Source organism: Chinchilla lanigera, unplaced genomic scaffold, assembly GCF_000276665.1.
Source record: "Chinchilla lanigera isolate Chin_1 unplaced genomic scaffold, ChiLan1.0 scaffold00084, whole genome shotgun sequence".
NCBI classification, from domain to species: Eukaryota; Metazoa; Chordata; class Mammalia; order Rodentia; family Chinchillidae; genus Chinchilla; species Chinchilla lanigera.
The window spans coordinates 7,250,073-7,270,804 of NW_004955485.1; the positions used below are offsets into that span (position 1 = coordinate 7,250,073).

At 48.8% G+C, this 20,732-nt stretch overlaps 1 protein-coding gene across 1 annotated transcript in view; it reads right to left on the reverse strand.

Moving 5' to 3' along the window:
- Window positions 1–16,923, reverse strand: part of Ina (internexin neuronal intermediate filament protein, alpha) — a 28,273-nt gene extending 11,350 nt beyond the window's left edge. Inside the window, exons 1-5 of the mRNA XM_005403924.2 lie at window positions 16,786–16,923; window positions 15,304–15,463; window positions 8,848–9,032; window positions 2,272–2,366; window positions 202–691 (exon numbers count right to left, since the gene is read on the reverse strand). Coding sequence (XP_005403981.2) covers window positions 202–691; window positions 2,272–2,366; window positions 8,848–9,032; window positions 15,304–15,463; window positions 16,786–16,923 — 1,068 coding nt within the window. The remainder of the gene's footprint in view (window positions 1–201; window positions 692–2,271; window positions 2,367–8,847; window positions 9,033–15,303; window positions 15,464–16,785) is intronic.
- Window positions 16,924–20,732: the final 3,809 nt, after the last annotated feature.

A 20,732-nucleotide genomic window follows, 5' to 3' on the forward strand; every position in this document is an offset into this window, starting at 1 on the left:
GGGACTGCCGCAGCCTGCGCGCGCCCCGCCTGCGCCGCGGGGACGGCCACGGAGTCCCGGGACTGGCGCCCTGGGTGGGTATCCGGACCCTGCCCGCCGTTCCCCAGCCCTTGGAGAGGACACGGCTTCTGGAGAAAAGCCTCGCCCCTACCCCTGATTCCCGCGGAAGAGCCGGGCTCGTGCAGCGAGAGGGGAGCGCGCCGGCCGAGGCTTGCCCCCGCCCTCGGGCGTCTGGGCCGGGCTGGTCCGCGGCGAGCGTCGCGTCCCGCCCGCGCCGGGGCTCCTGGGGGCGGGGGGCGCCTGCGTGCCGGGAAGAGGCGAGGGCCGAGAGGGGCAGAAGAAGAGCAGGGGGCGAGGCTGGGGCTCGGGCCTGGGCGGGGAGGAAGCGCTGGCAGTCGCTTGGATGCCTTCGCAGGGCTTACAGACCGGTGTGAAGGTGCCTTTTGTTTTCAAAACCTTCTGTTTGAACATCTCAAAATGGGCATTTTCAAACCTGGAGGCGTTGTCTGAAAAGAAATTGGATTGATCTTGACCGTTTAGCGTCCCAGACCTGTCCTCTTTTGAGAGCGGGAGGAGTTGGAGTGGCCGCAGTGGAAGGGAGGTGCCCTTGCCGTCTGCGTAGGCGCGTTGGGTCTCCCACACGCCCATCACTGGCCACTGAGTCACGCTCACCGGCATCTGAGGGTCCAGGCTGCGTGAATCAGACGGACCTCACGGGCTGTGGAGACCTGCTTTCTGCCTCCTGCAAACAGATTAAGCTCCCGCCTAAGGACGAGTGCTGGGGACGGAGCCGGCCTCGTTGGCCACGTGGTGGGACCATCAAAGAATGGGCCCTGAAAAGGTGATGGCCGGTCCCCTCTGCTCACCTGGCCACGGCTTTGGAGAGGCAGCGGAAAGACCTTTTCAGTTATATTCAAGACTTCCAGACTTCAGTGGGCCTTTTGGGGTCTCGGAAGAACTTCTAGTTCTAAGATACATTTTCATTTCACCTCATGGGCAAAAAAGGAAGGCAGACCACCAAAGGGAGCGGGGAAAAGGAATCTTATGAAACTTTGGAGCCTGTCTTACTTATTTCAGTACTGGGGATTGAACCCTGAGCCTTCACGCTGAGCTACATCCCAGCCCCCCACCTTTGTTTATTTTAAAACAGTATCTCATTAAGGGCTAAATTGCTCAGGCTGGGCTCCAACTTGTGATCCTCCTGCCTCAGCCTTCCAGAGTGCTGGAACTGCAGGCTTGTGTCACCATACCCGGCTTGGATCCTATGCCTTGGCCTTGTGCTCATTACTGTGCAAGGTGATCAGGCCATGCCATAGCCTATCCCTCTATTTCCCCAACGCTCACCAAGACTTGAGCCAGAAAGACCTGGTTCTGAGGTCTCTGGGCCCATGAAGGGTGGAAGGGTGCCGGGGAATTCCTGTTCGACAGCCCTGGCACCAGCACTTATGCATAGTTTTACCTCGTTCTTGCCACTTTCCAAGTCGCCGTCACCCCCTACCTCTGTCTTACCAGAGGGACCCTGAGGCTCAGGGGCAGCGCTCTGCCCAAGGCCGTTATCAAGCACAGAGAAAATACTCTTTCCTCACTACAAAGTTGGTGCAGGGAGACTTTTGAAGGCACGTTAATTTCCCTGCAGCTGGGTTTAGCCAGCTGGTATGTAATTGAAAGAACACTGGACTCAGAGTCAGGGGTGGTGGGTTTGGTCATGGCTCTGTCACTGCTAAGCACAGTGCATGGGGAGAACACCACTGCCTCCCCAGCCCCAGGCCAGGGCGAGCAGATGCATGCGAAGGTGCTCTGCAGGCTGGATCTGTGTAAGGACTTACCATCATCCTCTTCTTTCAAGTCAAAGGCTGCTGCTTCACAGGCACAAGGAACCGGGTGTGAGTTGGATTTGGCAAGAGGATTGCAGGAAACCGTCCACCAGACAATCCCCGGGGTTCCAGGCTGCCCTGGGGAGAGAATCCAGCCAGCCTGGATGGTGTGCCACACAGCAGCCCGTGTGAGTGCGGCCTAGCGAGCAAGATAGCTCTTTCTCCCAGGCTCCTCAGCCCTGTTACTCGGACTGTTACAAAGTGTCAAAACGTTCTGGTTGAAATCCCACTTTTCTTTCCTTTTCCGTCCTCCCGTAGAAGCAGTGAAGCTTTTGTCTTCAAAGACAAAGCAAATATGCAGCAGCAGTGAAGCAGAAGGCTTAAATAATAGACCAAAGTGGCAGTGGCGCTGGGAAGTCTAGAATGGGCTGCACTCTGCATGGTCTCAGCAGCTCACCGGAACGCTCCCTGGGGGACGCCCACCTCCCCTTCCTCAGCGCCCAGACCCCAGGGCCTGGTGTTTGGTTCTGGCAGCTTAAGCACGGAGCTTTCCTAGAAGGAGGCTCTCGGCTGAGGCTCGGCCTGTAACTCCATCCCGCGGGTCAGGTTTCCTGAGGGCTGCCCGGCCCTCTTCTCTCGCCCGAGGTCACACTCAGCCTCCAGACACTGCTAGGCCGTGCCCAGTCCTCACTTGCGCCACACGCTCAGGGCTCTGGGGCGTTCGTCAGCACTGACCATGCTTCCAGGTTTCCAGGACTCAGCTCTTCACCTTCTGCGCCTCTTTCCAAAGGCTCATTTCCCATATGAGATTTCCGCAGGAAGACTTCTGGCAAAGTTCTTTCCCTGAGGGATCTAGTTCAGCATCGTGATTATTCCTAGCCGTGTGATCTTGAACGCATTACTGTTATTTCCTGAACTTCAGCTATTCATCTAAAGATTGCAATAAGATTGTCCACTGAGTGGTTTCCAAACCTAGTCAATTATTAGGATTACCTGAAAACTTAAATTCAGATTCTTAGGCCTTCCCTAAAACCCGCTCTGAAACCTTGGATTCAGAATCATTGACCTACCTCTCATGAGATTACGTTGAGATTTATTTGTTTTGTTTTGTGTTTTTTCTTTTTTCTTTCTTTCTTTTTTTTTTTTTTTTTTCTTTTTTCCGGTACTGGGAATCAAACTCACAACCTTGCACTTGCCAGGCAGGCGCTGTGCTGCTGAGCTAAACCCCCAGTCGAAATTTAAATGAGATACGAAGTGGTGTCAAAGGCCTGCTGTATGTGTAGTCAATAGATGGAACTGCCTCTTGGCATCAGCTCATGAGTGCTTGCTCATTACTGCTACCAGAAAGTGAACAGCAGCAGGCACAGTGGAACATACCCATTGACCCATTGTGCCAGCTACTTTGGGAGGCTGAAGCAGGAGGATCTGTTAAGCCCAGGAGTTCAAACCAGCCTAGGCAACAATGGTGCGTTAGTCTCCTTCTCCCTCACCCTGTCTCCTATCCTCTCTCCTCGCTCCTTCTCTCCATCTCTCTGTCTTTTTCTCTTTCTCTTTGTATGTGTGTTTGTGTGTGTACTGAAGAGCGAACCCAGGCCTCTGGACTGAGTTACATCCCCAGCCCTTCTTAAATTTTGAGACAGGGTCTCCCTACGTTGCTAGTTGCGCTAGCGGGGTTCGAACTTACAACACTCCCATATCGGCCTTCTAGAGTCCTAGGATTACAGATGTGAGCCGTCATGCTCAGACGAAGACGCCATCTCTTAAAAAAAAAGAAAAGGTAAATAAAAGTAAACTTAGGATGGCCCTCTACACACTCCCCTCACTTACTTGATTTGACTTTCACGTCTCACCTGTATTCCTCTGCTTGTGCAGCTCGCCCCCCTGACCTGGAATGTCCTCCTCTGTCCTGTTTCAAGATTCAAATCCTTAAGGCACAAATGCCACCACCTTCACGAAGCCTACTTTGATGTCTCTAAAAGAAAGTGTTCGCTCTCACCCAGGAGCTCTCCTCTTCCTCCCCACACTTTTGCAGACTGCCTTGTTCCTAGCTGCGCATCCTCTTCTGCTGTAATTCTCCGTGTGTTGCCCAAGCTGAACTTGAACTGGGAGGTCCGTAAGCACAGCTTGCCATTTATGTCCCTATGCCTCTCGGCAGTTACCACAGAATAACTTGTGAGTTAAAAAATTGAAAATACTTCATTGTAAAACAGACACTGAGTAAAGTCTTTGGCCTGACACCAAGAGTGAGAACCATACAAGGGAAAAAAAATCAATAAATTCGACTTCATCAAAATTAGACTCTTGGAACTGGTTGTGATGGTACGTACCGCGAATCCCAGCACTGAAGCAGCGGGCTGTACAGTGAGCTCAAGGCCAGCCTGAACTGTACAGTGAGACCCTTTCTCAAAAAGACAAAAAACAGAGCAGAAGGATTCCGAGAAGCTGGATCTCTTACCTACTGCTTGTGGGAGTATAAAACACACTTCGGCCATTTCTCACAAAATTAATATGTATTATCATGTGACCCAGAAATCTCACTCTTAATATTTAGCATAGAAAACTGAACCCTGTGTCCACACAAAACCTATCCATGAGTGTTTACAGAAGTTTTCTTTATAAAAGAATAACACAGGGACCAGCCTGCCTTTCAACAGATGGATGAACAGGCTGAGATACATACAATGGAATATTATTCAGCATTGAAAAGAGTAAACTATTGTTAAGTATGCAACTTGGTTAAATCACAAGGGCATTTTCCTGAATGAAAAAGGCTGATCTCAACATAGTACATATTTTGTGATTCTGTTTGTATAATAGTGTTGAAGTGTCAAAACTGTATTGCTGAGAACATGTCAATGGTTGACAGGAGTGAGGGTTCGGAGAGGACGTGGCCATAAAGGGGTAACACCGGGGAATTTGTTTTCTGGTGATGAAATGGTTCTGTTACTCAAATTAATATACATGATAATAATCTGTAAAATGAGAAGGAGGGAGAGGAGAAGAGGAAGAGAGGAGATAGACATGGAGGAAGGGAAGAGAGCAAGAGAGGGAGAGAGACAGAGAGAGAGAGAGAAAAGAGACAGAGATCGAGATCTCCAGTAGCTGAATTACTATGCTGTGTCAGTGTCATTTTCCTGGTTTTGGTAATGGGCTATGGTTATGTAAGAAGATATCATGAGAGGAGGTGGGTAAATGCTCCATTGGAACTCTGGTACTATTTTTTGCAATTTTTTTTTTCAGTGCAGGGAATCGAACTCAGGACCTTATGTTTGCCAAGAGGGAGCTGTGCCACCGAGCTGTATCCCTGGCTCCTTCCTGTACTATTTTTGCAACTTCTTGTGCGTGTTAAATGGTTTTGAAGTAAGCCTTACACAAAAATAGGCCAGCGTCCTTAGGAGGTAGGTGCTGAAGTATTCAGAGTTGCAGTATCATGGTTTATATAACTGACTCTTGAGTGAGCTGGCAGAAACTGCACACACACACGCACACGCACACACAAGAGGAAGACATAAAGCAAGCGTGACCAAAAATTACCAGTTGGTGCACTGGGCGAGGGGTCTACACTTTTACTATGTTGTCCTTGCAACTTTTATCTAGGTTTGAAACTTTGCAAAATAAATTAGGAAAATTGATTCATAAGTAAACAAGATAAAGTAGACCAGAAAAATAATCAGCCGAAGCTAGGATTTGACCTGCAGTCAACATTCCTCCAGCGACCTGCGGTCTAACACTCTCCGCATTCGGGGTAGTCGTCCGAAGTCCTCTCTCTCCTTTCTTCCTGTTTGTTTTGGAACAACAGAGAAAATGTCACAATTCACACTTTTTGAAAAGCACTTGACGTGCTTCTCTGAGCCCTTGGTGCTGCCTCGTCGTTCACCAGTTGCTGAACCCTGGCTGTATGCCGCCTCCTAGGATTCCAGACATGAATATATGAAGATAGCTGGAAGTGACAGAAGGTCATCGCCTTTCTCTTGTTGTGTGTGTGGGGTCCTGGGGATTGAACCCAGGGCCTTCACACTGACCTGTGTCCTCAGCCTTTTCAAAGTAATTTTTGAGACAAGTGTCTCACTAAGTTGCCCAGGCTCATCCTGAATTTGTAATCCTCCTCCCCGAGCCCTCTATAGTGCTGGAGTGACAGATGTGCACCACCACACCCATCTTAATTTAATTTTTAAAATAAATATGGAGTCATAGCTACAGATCACTTACTGTGACATAACTTTCTTTTACACTTCATAAATCATGGACGAGGGGCTGGGGATTTAGCTTAGCGGCACAGCACCTGCCTGGCAAGTGCAAGGTTGTGAGTTCGATTCCCGATACCAGAAAACAAACAAACAAACAAAAAATCATGGACGTTTTCCACGTGTTATATAGACTGGCTCCCTTCTTTTTACAGCTTAGTGTCCTGTTTGCTTGGACTGGTATGCCATAATTTGTTGACTTCCTTGTTATGGCTTGTGTCTAGCTGTCCCCCCAAAGCCTCATGCGGTCATAGGTGGGGCTTTTCAGAAGTGGCTGCATCTAGGGTGTGTGATGCTGGCATCAAGGGTGTGATGTTGAGATCAAGGATGTGTAAATTAGTCCAGTGATTGGTTTGGCATGGTCCCGGGTGTGCGTAACAGGAAGGCCCTCCCTGGGTGTGAGTGCCACTGACCTGAAGGGTGGGTAGCCTGGATAGAATACAGCGGACAGAAAGAGGGCGCTGTGCTTGCTTTTCACTTGCTGCTTATCGCTTGTTGCTGCTGCTGCTTTGCTACTTTGCTGCCTTCTGCCTGCCAGGAACTGTTTCTCTCTGCACTGCCCTCTGCCATTCCACCCTGCCTTGGAGCCAGCCAAGTATGGGCTGAAACCTCCACAAACCGTGAGCTAAATAAACCTCTCCTCCTTTGGACATTGGGTATTTTGTCTCAGCAATAAGAAAAGTAAGACACTTCTTGGACATTTGTGTTGTTTGTAGTTTTTATCTGCTAAAACCAATGTTGTAATTTTATTTTTGTTTGTTTATGTTTTGAGAACTTAGTAGGTAGTTCAGGCTGGCCTTGGGCTCACTGTGTAGCTCGGGCTGGCCTCAAACTCACAATTTTCCCACCTCAGCCTCCCAAGTGCTGAGATTACAAGCATGTGCCACCATGCCTGGCCCAATGTTGTGATTATAAAAGAAAAGAGAGTACACTGCTGGAATGAAATCCGGTTTACATCCCTACTTTGCCTCCATCAATCAGCCAACCAGTATTTATCACACACTTGCTGTATGTCCAGTTGCACGCTTGGTGCCGTGTGAGAGAAGGCGCAGGGCATGGTCATTAGTCATAAGAGCGTTTCTGATCGCTTGAACAGACCCGGCTGAGGTCTTCACGTAAGAACGCTGCCAAGGCAATGTGTATTTAACGAATGCCATACAAACAGGTGTAGAGGGGCTCACACCGCTTTCCTCTGTCTAATTTCAGTTACTTTTTTCAGTTGAGTTTCTTCTTTTTTTTTTAGTTTCAATATTGAGCTTTGTTTTTTTCTTTCAAAGTGAAGTTAAGTAACAATTTAAATAATTATCAGGATGTATAAAATGAACATCCACTCAGGCAAAACATTACTGCTTAAAAGTGGCTAAGAAATATTTTGCGTGTAATAAATATATTCTGAGTTTAGGTTATCAGGCACCACTCTGAGAGGAGAAAAGTCTCTTTGTAACCAGTAAATAAATTACATTCAGTGAAACAGGGTGTCTACATCTGAAGTATGATATATCCTTAAATGTTTTTCTTCACGTAGCACCCAACCTTCCACACTGTTTGGAAAGTATATTTAGCCAGACGTGGTAGCACACACCTGTAATCCACCCTGAAGGCTGAAGCAGAAGGATTGCTGCAAGCTTGAGGCCAGCCTGAACTATATATCGAGACCGTGTCTCAAAAAACAAAACAAAACAAAAGGTATATCTGAAAATATCACTCATACCTCATGTCATAAAAATGGCCAAGGAAAAAAATCAATTGAGGACAGAATTTAGTTTATATTCTCAGTTCCCCATTCCATAAATGCAATTGCCAATTTACTACAGGTAAATGAACTGTCTATATGCAACCTGGTAGTGCTGAAAATTTGCCATATATGTATACATTTAAACATACGTAGATATCACTTTTTCTGACAATGTTTAAAATACTGCATCTCAGGTACAAACTTGCAACCTGTCGAGCGTTTCATTTCCCTTGTTTTCAGACTCCCAGCCCTACTCTGATCCCTGTTTGTCTTTAACATCCACCCACCGTCCTGTTTGGTTTGGTTTTGTAAATACCCCTCCTTACATCCCCACACAAAACACTGACAATAGTCCTTGGTAAACCAGGACACCCCAGGACAGTGGAGCACACAGCTTCGCTCCCAGAGTGTGGCACACGCTGAACGATAAATTAGGAGTCAGTGCCGCGTACCGGTGCGGTCAGAGAGTCCGTCCTTTTGAGAGTTTGCTGCTGTAAGCCAAGGAAGTTTCGGCAGCCCCTTCGGCCAGGATCGGAGGACGTCTTCGACTGATACCTTTTCTATTTATTTCCGCCGAGGCGACTGAGCATCAGGGGTTCGCGTGGACGTCGGCTTCCTTTCCTGGTTTCTCCCCCGCCTCGGGTTTCCTGGCAGATGCACTCTGAGGTCCCTCCTGCTCCTCGTCCCAGGTGACCTGATGACTCTGTTTACTCTGTTTTCCAAATCTATTTTTTTTTTTTTTTTTGGTCTTTTTGAGACAGGGTCTCGCTATGTAGTCCAGGCTGGCTTTGAGCTCACTTTGTAGCCCAGGCTGGTCTCGACTCAAAACGATCCTCCTGCCTCAGCCTCCCGGGTGCTGGGATTACAGGCGTGCGCCACCACGCCCGGCTTTCCAAGTCTCTTTACAGTGGGATTCTCCTCTCTCCTGTTGGCCTCCCCTTGGATTCCCGCTTGTTTTCTGTAGAAAAGGTGATTTCTCCGAGTGCTTCACATCTAAAAATTGTCTGCTGATACACACGACTGTCGCTCGGGCGGTCTTGGCGGCAGTGCTCACTCTCGGGGCTCCGCCTCGCACCCGCGCCTCTCGGCTGGCCCCGCCCCGCGACCCTTTCCCTGCCGAAGCCCGCGACGCTCGACGCTCTGCTTTGCGCGTGCGCGAGTTCGTGGCCTGCGTGCCGGGGGCGGGACCAGCCCGGAGGCCCCGCCCGCGCCGCACATCGCGCATGCGCCTCGTGTGAGCTGCGGAGCCAGGTGGCGGGGTGTCGGCGGCGCCTCTCCTGGCGGCGGCGGCGGCGGCTACCTGGGTTCTTGTCTTTTTGAGACAGGTTCTCACTATGCAGTTCAAGCTGGCCTTGAGGTCATTTTGTAGCCAAGGCTGGTCTCGAACTCGCAACGATCCGCCTGCCTCAGCCTCCCGAGTGCTGGCATTACAGGCGTGCGCCACCACGCCCGGCATACCTGGGTTGTTGAACCTCCGTAGAACGTGCCTGTGTGAGCACAGCGGTGGAGCAGGCGGGGGGCCGTGCCTCAGACCTCGAGAAAGGGGAGTGTTTTTAACAAAGAAACAAGGGGCTGGGGATTTAGCTCAGCGGCACAGCGCCTGCCTGGCAAGCGCAAGGTCGTGAGTTCGATTCCCGGTACTAGGAGAGGGGGAAAAAAATAAGAAAGAAACGGAGCCCAAGGCGTCCTGCTGAGTCAAGCCCGTGTGTCCCGCTCCACGACGAGCCGTTTCTACCTAGACCGACATGAGAACAGGAATGCATTGCGTTGTGTGGCGCGCAGCCACCCCGCAGCCAGCGCAGCCACCCCGCAGCCAGCGCCGCCACGTTTGTTCCATATGTCTCCTTAGGACATTTTGGGGTTTCTTGGTGACCATTATTATTTACACATACAATTGAATCAAAAGTTTCTATGATTTGGCTTCGGCAGTCTCTTGACGCTTATGCCTGTCTCTATTTTCTTCTGTGCCCCCCACCCCAGTCCTTCCGCTCTTCAGAGTTTTCTCCTCTCGCCTCCTTCCGAGTCTGAGGCTCGGCTGCACCAGAACTTCCTGAGCCCTGGAACTGGCAGAAGCGAAACTCGCCTTCAGTACCCCGGACAGCTCCCGGGACGCCCGCTCTGGGTGCCTGACTTTCTTTCCTCTTTCCTCTTCTCTCTTCTCTTCCCTTTCCCCCTTTTTCCTTCTCCCCTCTCCAGACTGAAGGTTAAATCCAGGGCCTTCACACTGAGCTGCATTCCAAGCCCTTTATTTATTTATTCACTGGTACCAGGAATCGAACTCAGGACCTTGCGCTTGCCAGGCAGGCGCTGTGCCACTGAGCTGTATCCCCGGCCCCAAGCCCTTTAATTATTATTGTTATACCAAATTTTTGAGACAGGAGGGGGACAAGGGAGAGGGGAAGGGAAAGGAAAGAAGGGAATAGTAAAAAAAAGAGAAAAGAAGGAAAAAATAGAAAAAAGCTCTTGTCAAAGGAGAGGGGAGAGGGGTTGCAGGGAGGGGAGGGGAATGGAGAAACATCAGGTTATACCATGTACAGGTACAAATGCTCTATGATGAATGTGATCACTATGTAGAGCTAAAATGTACCGATAAAACACATTGAATGGTAAAAAAAAATTTTTTTTGAGACACGGATTTAAGTCACTAAATTGCCCAGGCTGGACTTGAACTTGTGATCCTCCTGCCTCAGCCTGCCACAATGCTGGGATTACAGGTGTGTGCTCCAACACACCTGTTCCTTCTTGTCTTACTCCCCCCGCCATTTGCATGTCATCTTGCAGTAGTAGCTGCTTTTTAAACTTCCCAGAATCAGAATGAGAGCAAATCTGAGAATCCATTTGACACCATCCCCGCCACACCCCACCCCCTGCCATAGCCACCTTTTCTGATTCTCAAAGACAGCATATGGCTCAGGATTTTTTGTTGTTTTGTTTTGTTTTTGTTTTTGTTTTTCTTCCAGTACCAGGAATCAAACTCACGACCTTGTGCTTGCCAGGCAGGCGCTGTGCCGCTGAGCTAAATCCCCAGTCTGTTGTTTTGTTTTAGACAGGGGCTTGCTATGTAGTACAGGCTGCCTTGAACTCACTGTGTAGCCCAGGCTGATCTCAACCTCGCATGATCCTCCTGCCTCAGCCTCTCACTTGCTGGGATTACAGGTTTGTGCCACAGTGACCAGCTTGGTTCAGTATTATTAATTGCTTGGGTGGAGCAGGCACAAGGGACCTGGAGGGTTTCTTCACCCTCTGCTTTCGCTGCAATTACAGGTCTGGAAATGCCCACAAAAAGATCTTGTGCTTCAACTCAGCAGAATATTGTTGACCAAGCTTCTCCCGCACTGGGGGCAGTAATGCCCAATACAGGTACACTCCGGGAGGGGCAGGCAAGCTCTGGTTTGAGTGAGGAAACGATCCCCTTAGGCGCTCTTCTCCTTGAGAAGTAGAAGAGAAGCCAAGAGCAGGGGGATGGTCTCTCAGTGCTTGAGCCTATCTGCGTTTGCATACGGAGAGCAGGCAAGGGGCTGTGGGATGGAGCAGGGACTGGAGACCCTGCCACGACTCCTGGTCTCTGTGCTGTCTGTCTCTATGGATTTGACTATTTGAGGTACTTCATCTACAATAATGTGTCTGGATTATAAAATACTTGTCTTCTTGCGTCTAGCTTATTTCAGTGACGTCTTCAAGTTTCATCCGTGTCACAGCAGGGGTCAGAGGTTTATTTCTTTTTATGGCCTGATGAAGCCCTGCGATTGGCAGTGACAGAGATTCCCTCTCACAGCCAGGAGCGAAGGGAGGTTATTGTAAACAACCTTGCAGGATGAAGGGAGGCGGAGCCCTCAGCCACGAGCCTGCCAGCGGGGCACAGCCGCATGGGTGGACTTTGGGGCCATAGATACAGTTTATTTTATTTTATTTTATTTTAGTTTAGTTTAGTTTAGTTTTCTGGTACCGGGAATCGAACTCACGACGTTGTGCTTGCCAGGCAGGCGCTGTGCCGCTGAGCTGAATCCCCAGCCCCGTAGATACAGTTTAGAATCTGATTAGCAGCTCTGGGGGCCGAAACGGCTCATTGTTCCCTTAGTGGCGGGAGGTTGTTGTGTTCCGATGCTTGGCCATTGTGTCAGTGTGATAGCTTTCCACTTGGTGACTTGCTCCTGCAAGGTCTGGCGCTAGCAACTGGCTACTTTATATCCCGGAAAAGCAGCCCTCGGGGTTCGCTGACTGTGTATTTCCACCACTTCAGCGAGACACTCTTTTTTCTCTTTGTGCCCTTCATCCCCTGCTCCCGCTAGCAGCTGACAAACTGCAGAGATTTCTGGGTGTTTCCTGACGTCTCCCATCACTTCATGCCTTTCAGTTTATGAATCACTTTACCTAGAACTTAGCTGCCCTTGAGCAGAGCGTCTGTCTCTCTTGCTCTGGTCAGTTGTAGCCAGGGAGCTAAACTGATGCCGTTTAACAGCGCTCCCGCTGCACAGCCTGCCTCAGTGCATGGCACGCGGGTGTGCACCTTCACGAGCTCATTCCTGTGTGCCCACTGTCCTCTGCTCTGCCCTGGGGCTGTTGTGCAGTCCTGTGGTCTGCATCCACCTCGGAGGCTTCACAGATCCGGGGACAGAGGCACATGTGTGTGAGAGGATGTGTTCTGTGCAGGTCTTTCTGCGCATATTTTTTAGATGCTACCAAGGCTCGCCATATGGTGCTGTGTGGTTTGGAGTTACTCGGAATATTCTCAGCTTCTGTGAAGCTGCCTGCTTATAGTTTTGGAACAAGGTTCTTTCTCCAAGGCTGCGAATCTGTTTTCAGTTCTCTTGCCAAGTGTGCGGTACAGAAAGACATTTAGAACACAGGGCACACAGAGGTGTTAGCAAATCTGTGAGCGACACCCACCCCCAGGGAGTGATGGGAAAGAGGGCTGGATTGTGGGAGTCAGACCGTTCCCAGTTCTGGGGCCGGGCAGAGGATGCAGCGCTCACAAAGCGTCACATACCGTCCCCTTCCCACCCCACCACAGTTCCCAGTCTTTGTTGTAGTTAGGCTGGAACACGTGAGTAATTCTGGCCGGGAGCTAGAAGAGGAAGTGACGCATGTTCTGCAGCCTTCGCTTTCTGCAGAGTCTGAGTTGAGTTTGCAGGACCTGTAAAGTAGAAGCAGGTGGGGTCCCCCCTGTTCTTTTGTGACGGGGAAATAAACCTCTGCCTGAAGCCCTGGATGCTCTGGTGTTTGTCTGCCACTGCAGCACAGCCCGGACTCGCCCTGATTGGCCAGCGAGACAGTGTCTTCGGTCCTCACTGCCTCTTCTGAGGTGGGAGGATGCACTTGCTTCAGCAGCGCGTATGCTAAAGTGTGAGCAAGTCTGGGCGTCGTGGTGCACCCCTGTAATTCTGGCACTGGAGAGGCTGAGGCAGAAGGATTGCCACAAGTTCAAGAGCAGCCTGGGCTATATAGTGAGTTCAAGGCCAGCCTGAACTACATAGAGAGACTGTGTCTCAAACAAACAAACAAGCAAACAAACAAAAAAGCGTGTGAGAGAGTTACCCCAGATAATGGCAAAGGACGCATCGTGATTCTTAATTGACCGTGTTCTCCAACTTCCCCTGGGCGGTTTCTGTCCACTTCTTTCCTGTTTACCATCCTTGATGTGTTTGATTTCTGTCTGAGTCACACTTCTCTCCGTCCCCACGGCTCCAGGCTCATGCACTGGAGTCTGTGCCCGTTCTCAGGATGGATCCGGTCACCTTCCTAGTCAAAAGCCTTCCCCGGACACCTGCTGAGCAAGACCCACGTGGCATGAAGCATCCTTGGCCCTTGACGACCTGTGGTTGGGTGCTTGTGCAGAGTTCTCTCTCCACCGCTGCAGTGCAGGGGGGGCGGGACCCTGACACCCGTGTCTGGCTCAGTTCACAGCCTCACACCACGAATGTGCCTCAGAGCTAAAGGTCAAGTGTCTCCAACCTGGAAAGGAAGCTCTAATAAAACGATTTTTAGTCGTTCCCCGGAAGGAGGGCTTCCAGCGCACAGGGAGCCTCGGGTGGGGAGTGCCCGTCTTCTGGCTGGCTAGCTTCCTGCCTGCTGGCTCCCGGAGGGTGGGCCATGCGCCGGCCCTTAGGCCAGCCACCGCCGCTCAATTGAGATCTATCATGACACAGAGAAACAGTGACACAATTGTCCCGCCATGCACCGACTGCAGTTGCCCACCCATGGATGTGTGTGAATCATTGAAACTTTGAACAACCCCTGGGAATACATGCCATACAATGGGCCACTCTTGCTCCTGCCATTGGGAACCAGAAAGGTCCAGAGCCAGCAGAGGAGCAGCTGCTGAACAAGGACTCAGAGAACATGAGAATGCAGACTACGCCCACAGAGTCAGAGGTCCAGTGGACTGGTGTCACGAGAGCCGCTCGCAAGGTGTAAACCAGGAGGACCTTGCACAATACCTGCAGAGACTCATTGGAAGCCATTCTTCCCCTGACAGTACAGGCTGTGGTGGAGCTCCGGAGAAGTCTGCAACAGGATTCCTGCTGCCTGTGCTGACAGTTGGGGAGAGGACACTAACTGGTTGTGGGGTCCCAAAGCAATGGGAAGCTGGAGAGAAAAAGCTACAAAGAATGGCTTTCACCCCAGATAGCTCACTTGAGATGTTAGTAAGAATTGCCTCCTCAGTATTCTATAGCCATGATGAGGAGGAGGCCAAGGAGAGAAAACAAAGAGACTGAGAAAAAGCAGCTGCTTTTGCTGCACCACTAAGAGAAACAGATCCCAGGTCTGATTCCCGGGGCTCCAAGAAGAACTCGACAACTGCATTCATCTGCTACCACTGTTAAAAGCCAGGCCACCTCAAGAGGAACTGCCCTAAGAGGCCCCATGGGCCATTCCCTGGATGCAAAGGAGACCACTGGAAATCGGTCTGCCCTCTGAGGTGGAGGCCCCAGAGCTCAGACCCATGCTACCAATTACTCCAACAGGAATGAGAGGGCTTGGGGCATGGTCTGCCTTCTCCCTCTGGCCAGACTGTCATCTCCATCGAGGAGCCCTGGGTAATCATGACTATGGAGGAACAAGAAAACAGCCTGTTGCTAGACACAGGTGCAAGTCTCTCAGTCCTTCTTTTCAATCCTGCCCTTCCTTCCAGCCATCATACCTCAGTGAAAGGAGTCACTGGTGAGGAGGTAATCTGCTATTTTTGACAACCCTTAGGCTGTAACTACTTATTAGATCCTTCTTGCATATCTCTGTCTTCCTGAGAAACCACTTTGAAGATACCACCATGTATTACAGCAGCCATTGATATTTTCCTACTAATCTATCCATAACTGTGTAAAGTTTGTAATGTTCCTATCCTATTTCATAAATGGATGTATGTTTATTATTATGTGTTTCCTACAACAACAAAAAAAAACGATTTTTAAAAGATGCCAGATAAATTGCAATGACAAAGGTTGCCAGTAGCAACCTCCTGGAAACATGTAGAAGTGTGTGTTAGGAAGAGGAACACGTGTGCTAAGCTCACATCTAAGGTAGAGGAAGACTACCTGGAAGACGCTGCGTGTGGGACTGGAGGGAATTACGCCTGTGAAATGCACAGTCCGGCCCTGACCCTCGCGGTGCTCCAGGAAGTGAAAGCAGGAGGCCCTCTGCGGAGGGCGGGAGGGAGGCCTCTGGGTAGCTTCCTGGGGACAGCAGAAGGGAAATGCTCCTTTGGGCTGGGCCTGGTGCAGCCTCTGTCACAAGATGTGCTGGGACTCAGACCCCACCGGCTTCTCTCTCTCATGCCACAGAGGAGGCTCAGAGAAGTGAAGGGAAGAAAGGAAAGACAGCTGGAGTGAAGGAAAGGTACTGTCGAAGGATCCATCGCTCATATCCCAGTTCCTAGTCCAGAGTGCACCTTCACAAGGACCCTGGGGATGAGGGAGAGGAGAGAGAGAAAGAGACAGGAGATATCCTGGAACTTGTCCGAGGCTGTAAATGTAGGGCTCTAACTCAAGACCTTGAACCATGTTCAGTTTCAACAGTTGTCTCTTCACCAGGAGAAAATGCCTCAACCCCTGTACCACAGATTCCCTTTCCCACTTTAGAATACTACACATGTGAAATCTTCCTTAAAATCATAAGGCCAATGCTGGGTGTGGTAGCACTGGCACATTTGAGAGGATGAGGCAGGAGGATTGCAAGTTCATGGCCAGCCTGGGTTACATATTTAGACCACGTCTCAAAAAGACAAAAAAGCTGGGCATGGTGGCACGTACCTGTAATCCTAGTATTTGGGTTAGGCCGGAGGATCATTGTGAGTTCGAGGCCAGCCTGGGCCACAGTGAGCTCAAGGCCAGCCTGAAGTGCATAGTGATGCCCTGTCTCAAAAGGACAAAAAAAAAGAAAAAAATTTAAAAACAATCAAGTCTTGGCCGTGGATATAGCTCAGTGGCATAAGTGCCTGCCTGGCAAGTGCAAGGTCCTGAGTTCGATTCCTGGTACCACAAAAGAAAAAAAATTTAAAAAATCAAGCCTGAAGTCTAGGAAGTTTAGGCTGATTACTGTCTCTCTGACACGGAACACTCACACGTATAAATCCAATAGCTGTACCTAGTTTTCCCCCTATCTGTGCTGAAACTTTCCATCATTATGCCTTGTCCCAAGCTCAATATCATGAGCTGTGGGGCAGCAGGTAATCAAACAGCGTGGAAGAAGCACAGTTTACTTTTTGCACACTGTTCAGGGGCCCCAGATTTATCTGAAGGCCCTTTTCTCCTCTGCTATTGGGTCAGTAAGACCTGCTATCTGAGCCACTGTGGGCGCAGTCTGAGAAGTCACGGTGTGTCTAAACCCTTGATAGTGGCCCGTGGGTGGAGGTGGCGTAGAAGAGGAAATGGAAATTGCATTTTGTGATGATGATGATGATGATGATAACAAGGTCGTATGTTCATTTTCATCTTGCTTCTCAGGCAAAAAATCTTTTTCCTAGAAGGGCCCAGGCTGTCCGTCCAACACGCCTTACTTGTTCAGAGATACCATCTCTGATATCTGAAGTGTCCTGCATGGCAAGAAATGAATCAAAGCTGGAGCCTTTTTCTGCTTCTTGGACAGAAGGTTTGCGGGAGAGCGAGTAGTGGGGAGTGATAACAATGAGGAACATTTCGGTACAGGAAATAAAGTCCTGGAGTCTTGTGGCCACAGCATCTACAGTGTGCTACTCTCGTGTATGGTGCTCAGAAATAACACCAGCTTGGGCTGGGGATTTAGCTCAGCGGCAAAGCACCTGCCTGGCAAGCGCAAGGTCGTGAGTTCAGTTCCCGGTACTGAAGAAAAACCAAAAAAAAAAAAAAAAGAAATAACACCAGCTTTTACTAACAAGGCAATACCTGCTGCTTGCCAAAAAGAAACAAAGAAAGAAACCCCGACTTTACACAGAGAACTTTTCCAACAGGTTGAACTGGACTTGATTCTTTCTTTAGAACTTTATAGAATAGGAAGCAGTACATGGCAAACAGTTGTGACATTATCATAACCAAGTACTGTAAGTCCAAGCACCTGCAAAGCTAAAATTGCCTTCATATATACCAAGCAGTTCAGAGATAAAAGCAGCAATGGTGGAGAATGGTCTGACGACTGTGTATTGCAGCACACCCAGTTTACACCTAAGTAGCAAAGTTTTCTCCCAGAGACCATGGTGAGCACTACCATAACGGAGGGAAATGTTTCTGCTGATCTTTGGCTTCAAGGACTCATATCACATTTGGATCTCCATTAGTTAGATAATGGTAAGGGATCCCATAAAGTTGTAAATGACAGAAGCTTCTTAGCATTATCTGCAGGTGTCCACACATATGGCAATGCTGGGGCATTTCAAAGCTCTCCAACTATCTAAACTCTATGTGAGTACTACCCAAAGAATCCCTGTTACTGGTTTTTGTAGTTCAGGTTGTGTATAATGCCTTAAGTGTGGTAGTATCACCCAAAGTGGTATAGGGATAGTCAACCGCAAAAAGATTCCAGCTGTAAACCAAGTCTTGGTGTATATTCCAACCTTCAATTTCTGTGAACACACACACACACACACACACACACACACACACACACACACACACAACCTGAACCACAATGAACATGAACATCAGGTAGATGACCACAGCTAAAGATGAAATCCACTGTTTCCAGCTACATGTACAAGGCATGGCTTCTCCAAAATCAACTCCAAGTAGAAAGGAAAAAGCTGGAAGAAGATTGTAAGGGGGATCCCTGCCCTCTGGTTGTTTTGTCAGCTCCCCCACTGCAGAGAAAGAGCTGCTGAGCGACTTCACCAACAGTTGCAGCCGCCTTCTCAGCCGGTGCTGGGCTTTCTGCTGCTGTAACTCTGGGTGCTCGGGGTGCTACCAGGGAGCAGAGCAGGCAGCACCCTTTCTTCTCCACAGTGCACCTATCCAACTCTTCCGCTGTGAAATCCCGGGGTGGCCGCTCCCTCCTCAGGGCATTACCCAGAGGTTTGCCTGCACTGTGGCCCATGGTGCCTGCTGAGACCAGCCTTTGGAGACCCTACAGGGCCCAGTGCTACCCCCTGCTGCCCCCTGATCACTCTTCTTTAGGGAGCAAGCTTCTGTCCTCCTGAGCTCACCGGTGTCTCTTTGCAGGCCTCTGCTGGTGGATGGAGCTCTAGGACTTCCTGGTGGCATCCCTGTGGCAGAATCCACAGGCAAACCAGAACTGTCAAGTCCTTCAGATTAGAAAGAAAGGAGCAAAATTATCCCTGTTTGCAAATCACATGACTTCGCTTATAGAAAATACTAAAGAACCCTAAAGAAACCAACCCTAAGCCACCAAGTTTGCAAGGGTTGCAGGATACATCAGTTACCTTTCTGTAAACTAGCAGTGAGCCATCTAAAAATGAAATCAAAGCCAGGCGTGGTGGCGCACGCTTGGAATCCCAGCACTCGGAAGGCTGAGGCAGGAGGATCGTTGGAAGTTCAAGACCAGCCTGGGCTACAGAGTGAGCTCAAGGCCAGCCTGAACTGCATAGCGAGACCCTGTCTCAAAAAGACCAAATATAAATAAATAAATATGAAATTAAAAACCGGTTCCACTTACAATAGCATTAAAAGGAATGAATGCTTAGAAGTTTAGGACTTGTAAACTGAAAACCACAAATGTCATCAATTTCAATAGATGGAAAGGGCCGGGGATACAGCTCAGTGGTGCAAGTACCTGCCTGGCAAGCGCAAGGTTGTGAGTTTGATTCCCGGTACTGGAAAAACAAAACAAAACAATACAAACCAATAAGAAGATGGAAAGAGAGCCCCTATTTATGGAGACCTGATCATGTTAACGATAGCAATACCCTCAAAATGATCAACGATTCAAATGACAAACTGATAATAAAATTCATATGGAATTGCAGGGAACCCTAAATAGCCAAGACAGTTCTGAAAAAGAACAAATGGGAGGACTCATCCATTCTAATTTCAAAACTTATTACACGGATATAGTAATCAAAACTGTGTGCACTTCTCAGGTGAAGGAGTGCACACAGCAAATACATATATGAAAAAGTGTTCAACATCACTGGTCATTCGAGAGATGCAGATTAAAACTACACTGAGATTCCATCACACCAGAAAGAATGGCTGTTATCAAGAAATCAACCTACAACAACAAATGCTAGTGGAGCTGTGGGGGAAAAGGAATCCTTTTCCACTGTTGGTGGGAGTGCAGACTGGTGCAACCACTGTGGAAAGCCTTGTGGAGACTCCTCAAAAAACTAGCACTAGAGATTCCATTTGACCCAACTATTCCCCTTCTTGGTGTCTTCCTGAAAGAATTAAAATCATCACAGCAATACATGCACACCTATGTTTATAGTAGTACAGTTTATAATAGCCAAATCTTGAAAACAGCCCAAATGCTCATCAACTGGTGAATGGATAAAGAAGATGTGGTTGGTTTTTTTTTTTACAGTGGAGTACTACTCTGCCATAAAGAAGGATAAGCTTAAGACATTTCTAAATAAATGAGTGCACCTTGAGACCACTCTTAAGTGAAATAAACTTGACACACGTGCAGATACCGCATTGTTTCTCTGGTGTGAGAAACCAAAAGTGTAAATAAGGACCACAATATATGTAGGTATTGTGAAATAGGAAGAAAATGTTCAAATGGGGAGGGAACCAAGGGAGAGGGAAGGGAGGAAAGGAAGGAGGGAAGGACAGAAAAGTTAAAAAAAAAAGAGAAAAGAAAAAAGGAAATAAGGGGCTGGGGATTTAGCTCAGTGGCACAGCACCTGCCTGGCAAGCGCAAGGTCGTGAGTTTGATTCCCGGTACCAGAAAAAAAAAAAGGAAATAAAGCTTTTATACATGGGGGGGGGGAGGGATTGAAGGGAGGGTCTGAGTAGAAAAAAAAAGAAGCAAGTTATATCATGTACAGATACAAGTTATCTATGATGAATGTGACCATTATGTATATCTAAAATGTACCAATAAAATCTGATTGGAGAAAAACCCAGTGTGTGCTGTCCTAATAAAAGATCAGTCTCTTTCCGTCTTCTCTTTCTTCTCCTCCCGCCACACCTTCCACCTAAATTGTGTAAGACTAGCAGAAGGGTGGACATATAAGCAACAGAACAGGAGCAAGGATGTAGCTCCTTGGTAGAGCTCTTGCCTAGCCTGTCCAAGGCCACAGGTTCAACTCCCAGAAAAAAGCCCAGAAACAAGAGCTGACCACCACCTTCCCCAAACCCCCACATACTAACAGAATAAAATGAGTTCAGAGAAAAGTCTCATACACCGAAGGTCACTTGGTCTTTTTATTAGTACATGTTTGCAGCGCATGACGATTACATTCCTTGTGGGCAGCTGGTGTATGTATATAACACATCTTTCCATCCCCTTTCCTTCTTTCCTTTCTTCCTTCTTTCCTTCCTTCCTTCCTTCCTTCCTTCCTTCCTTCCTTCCTTC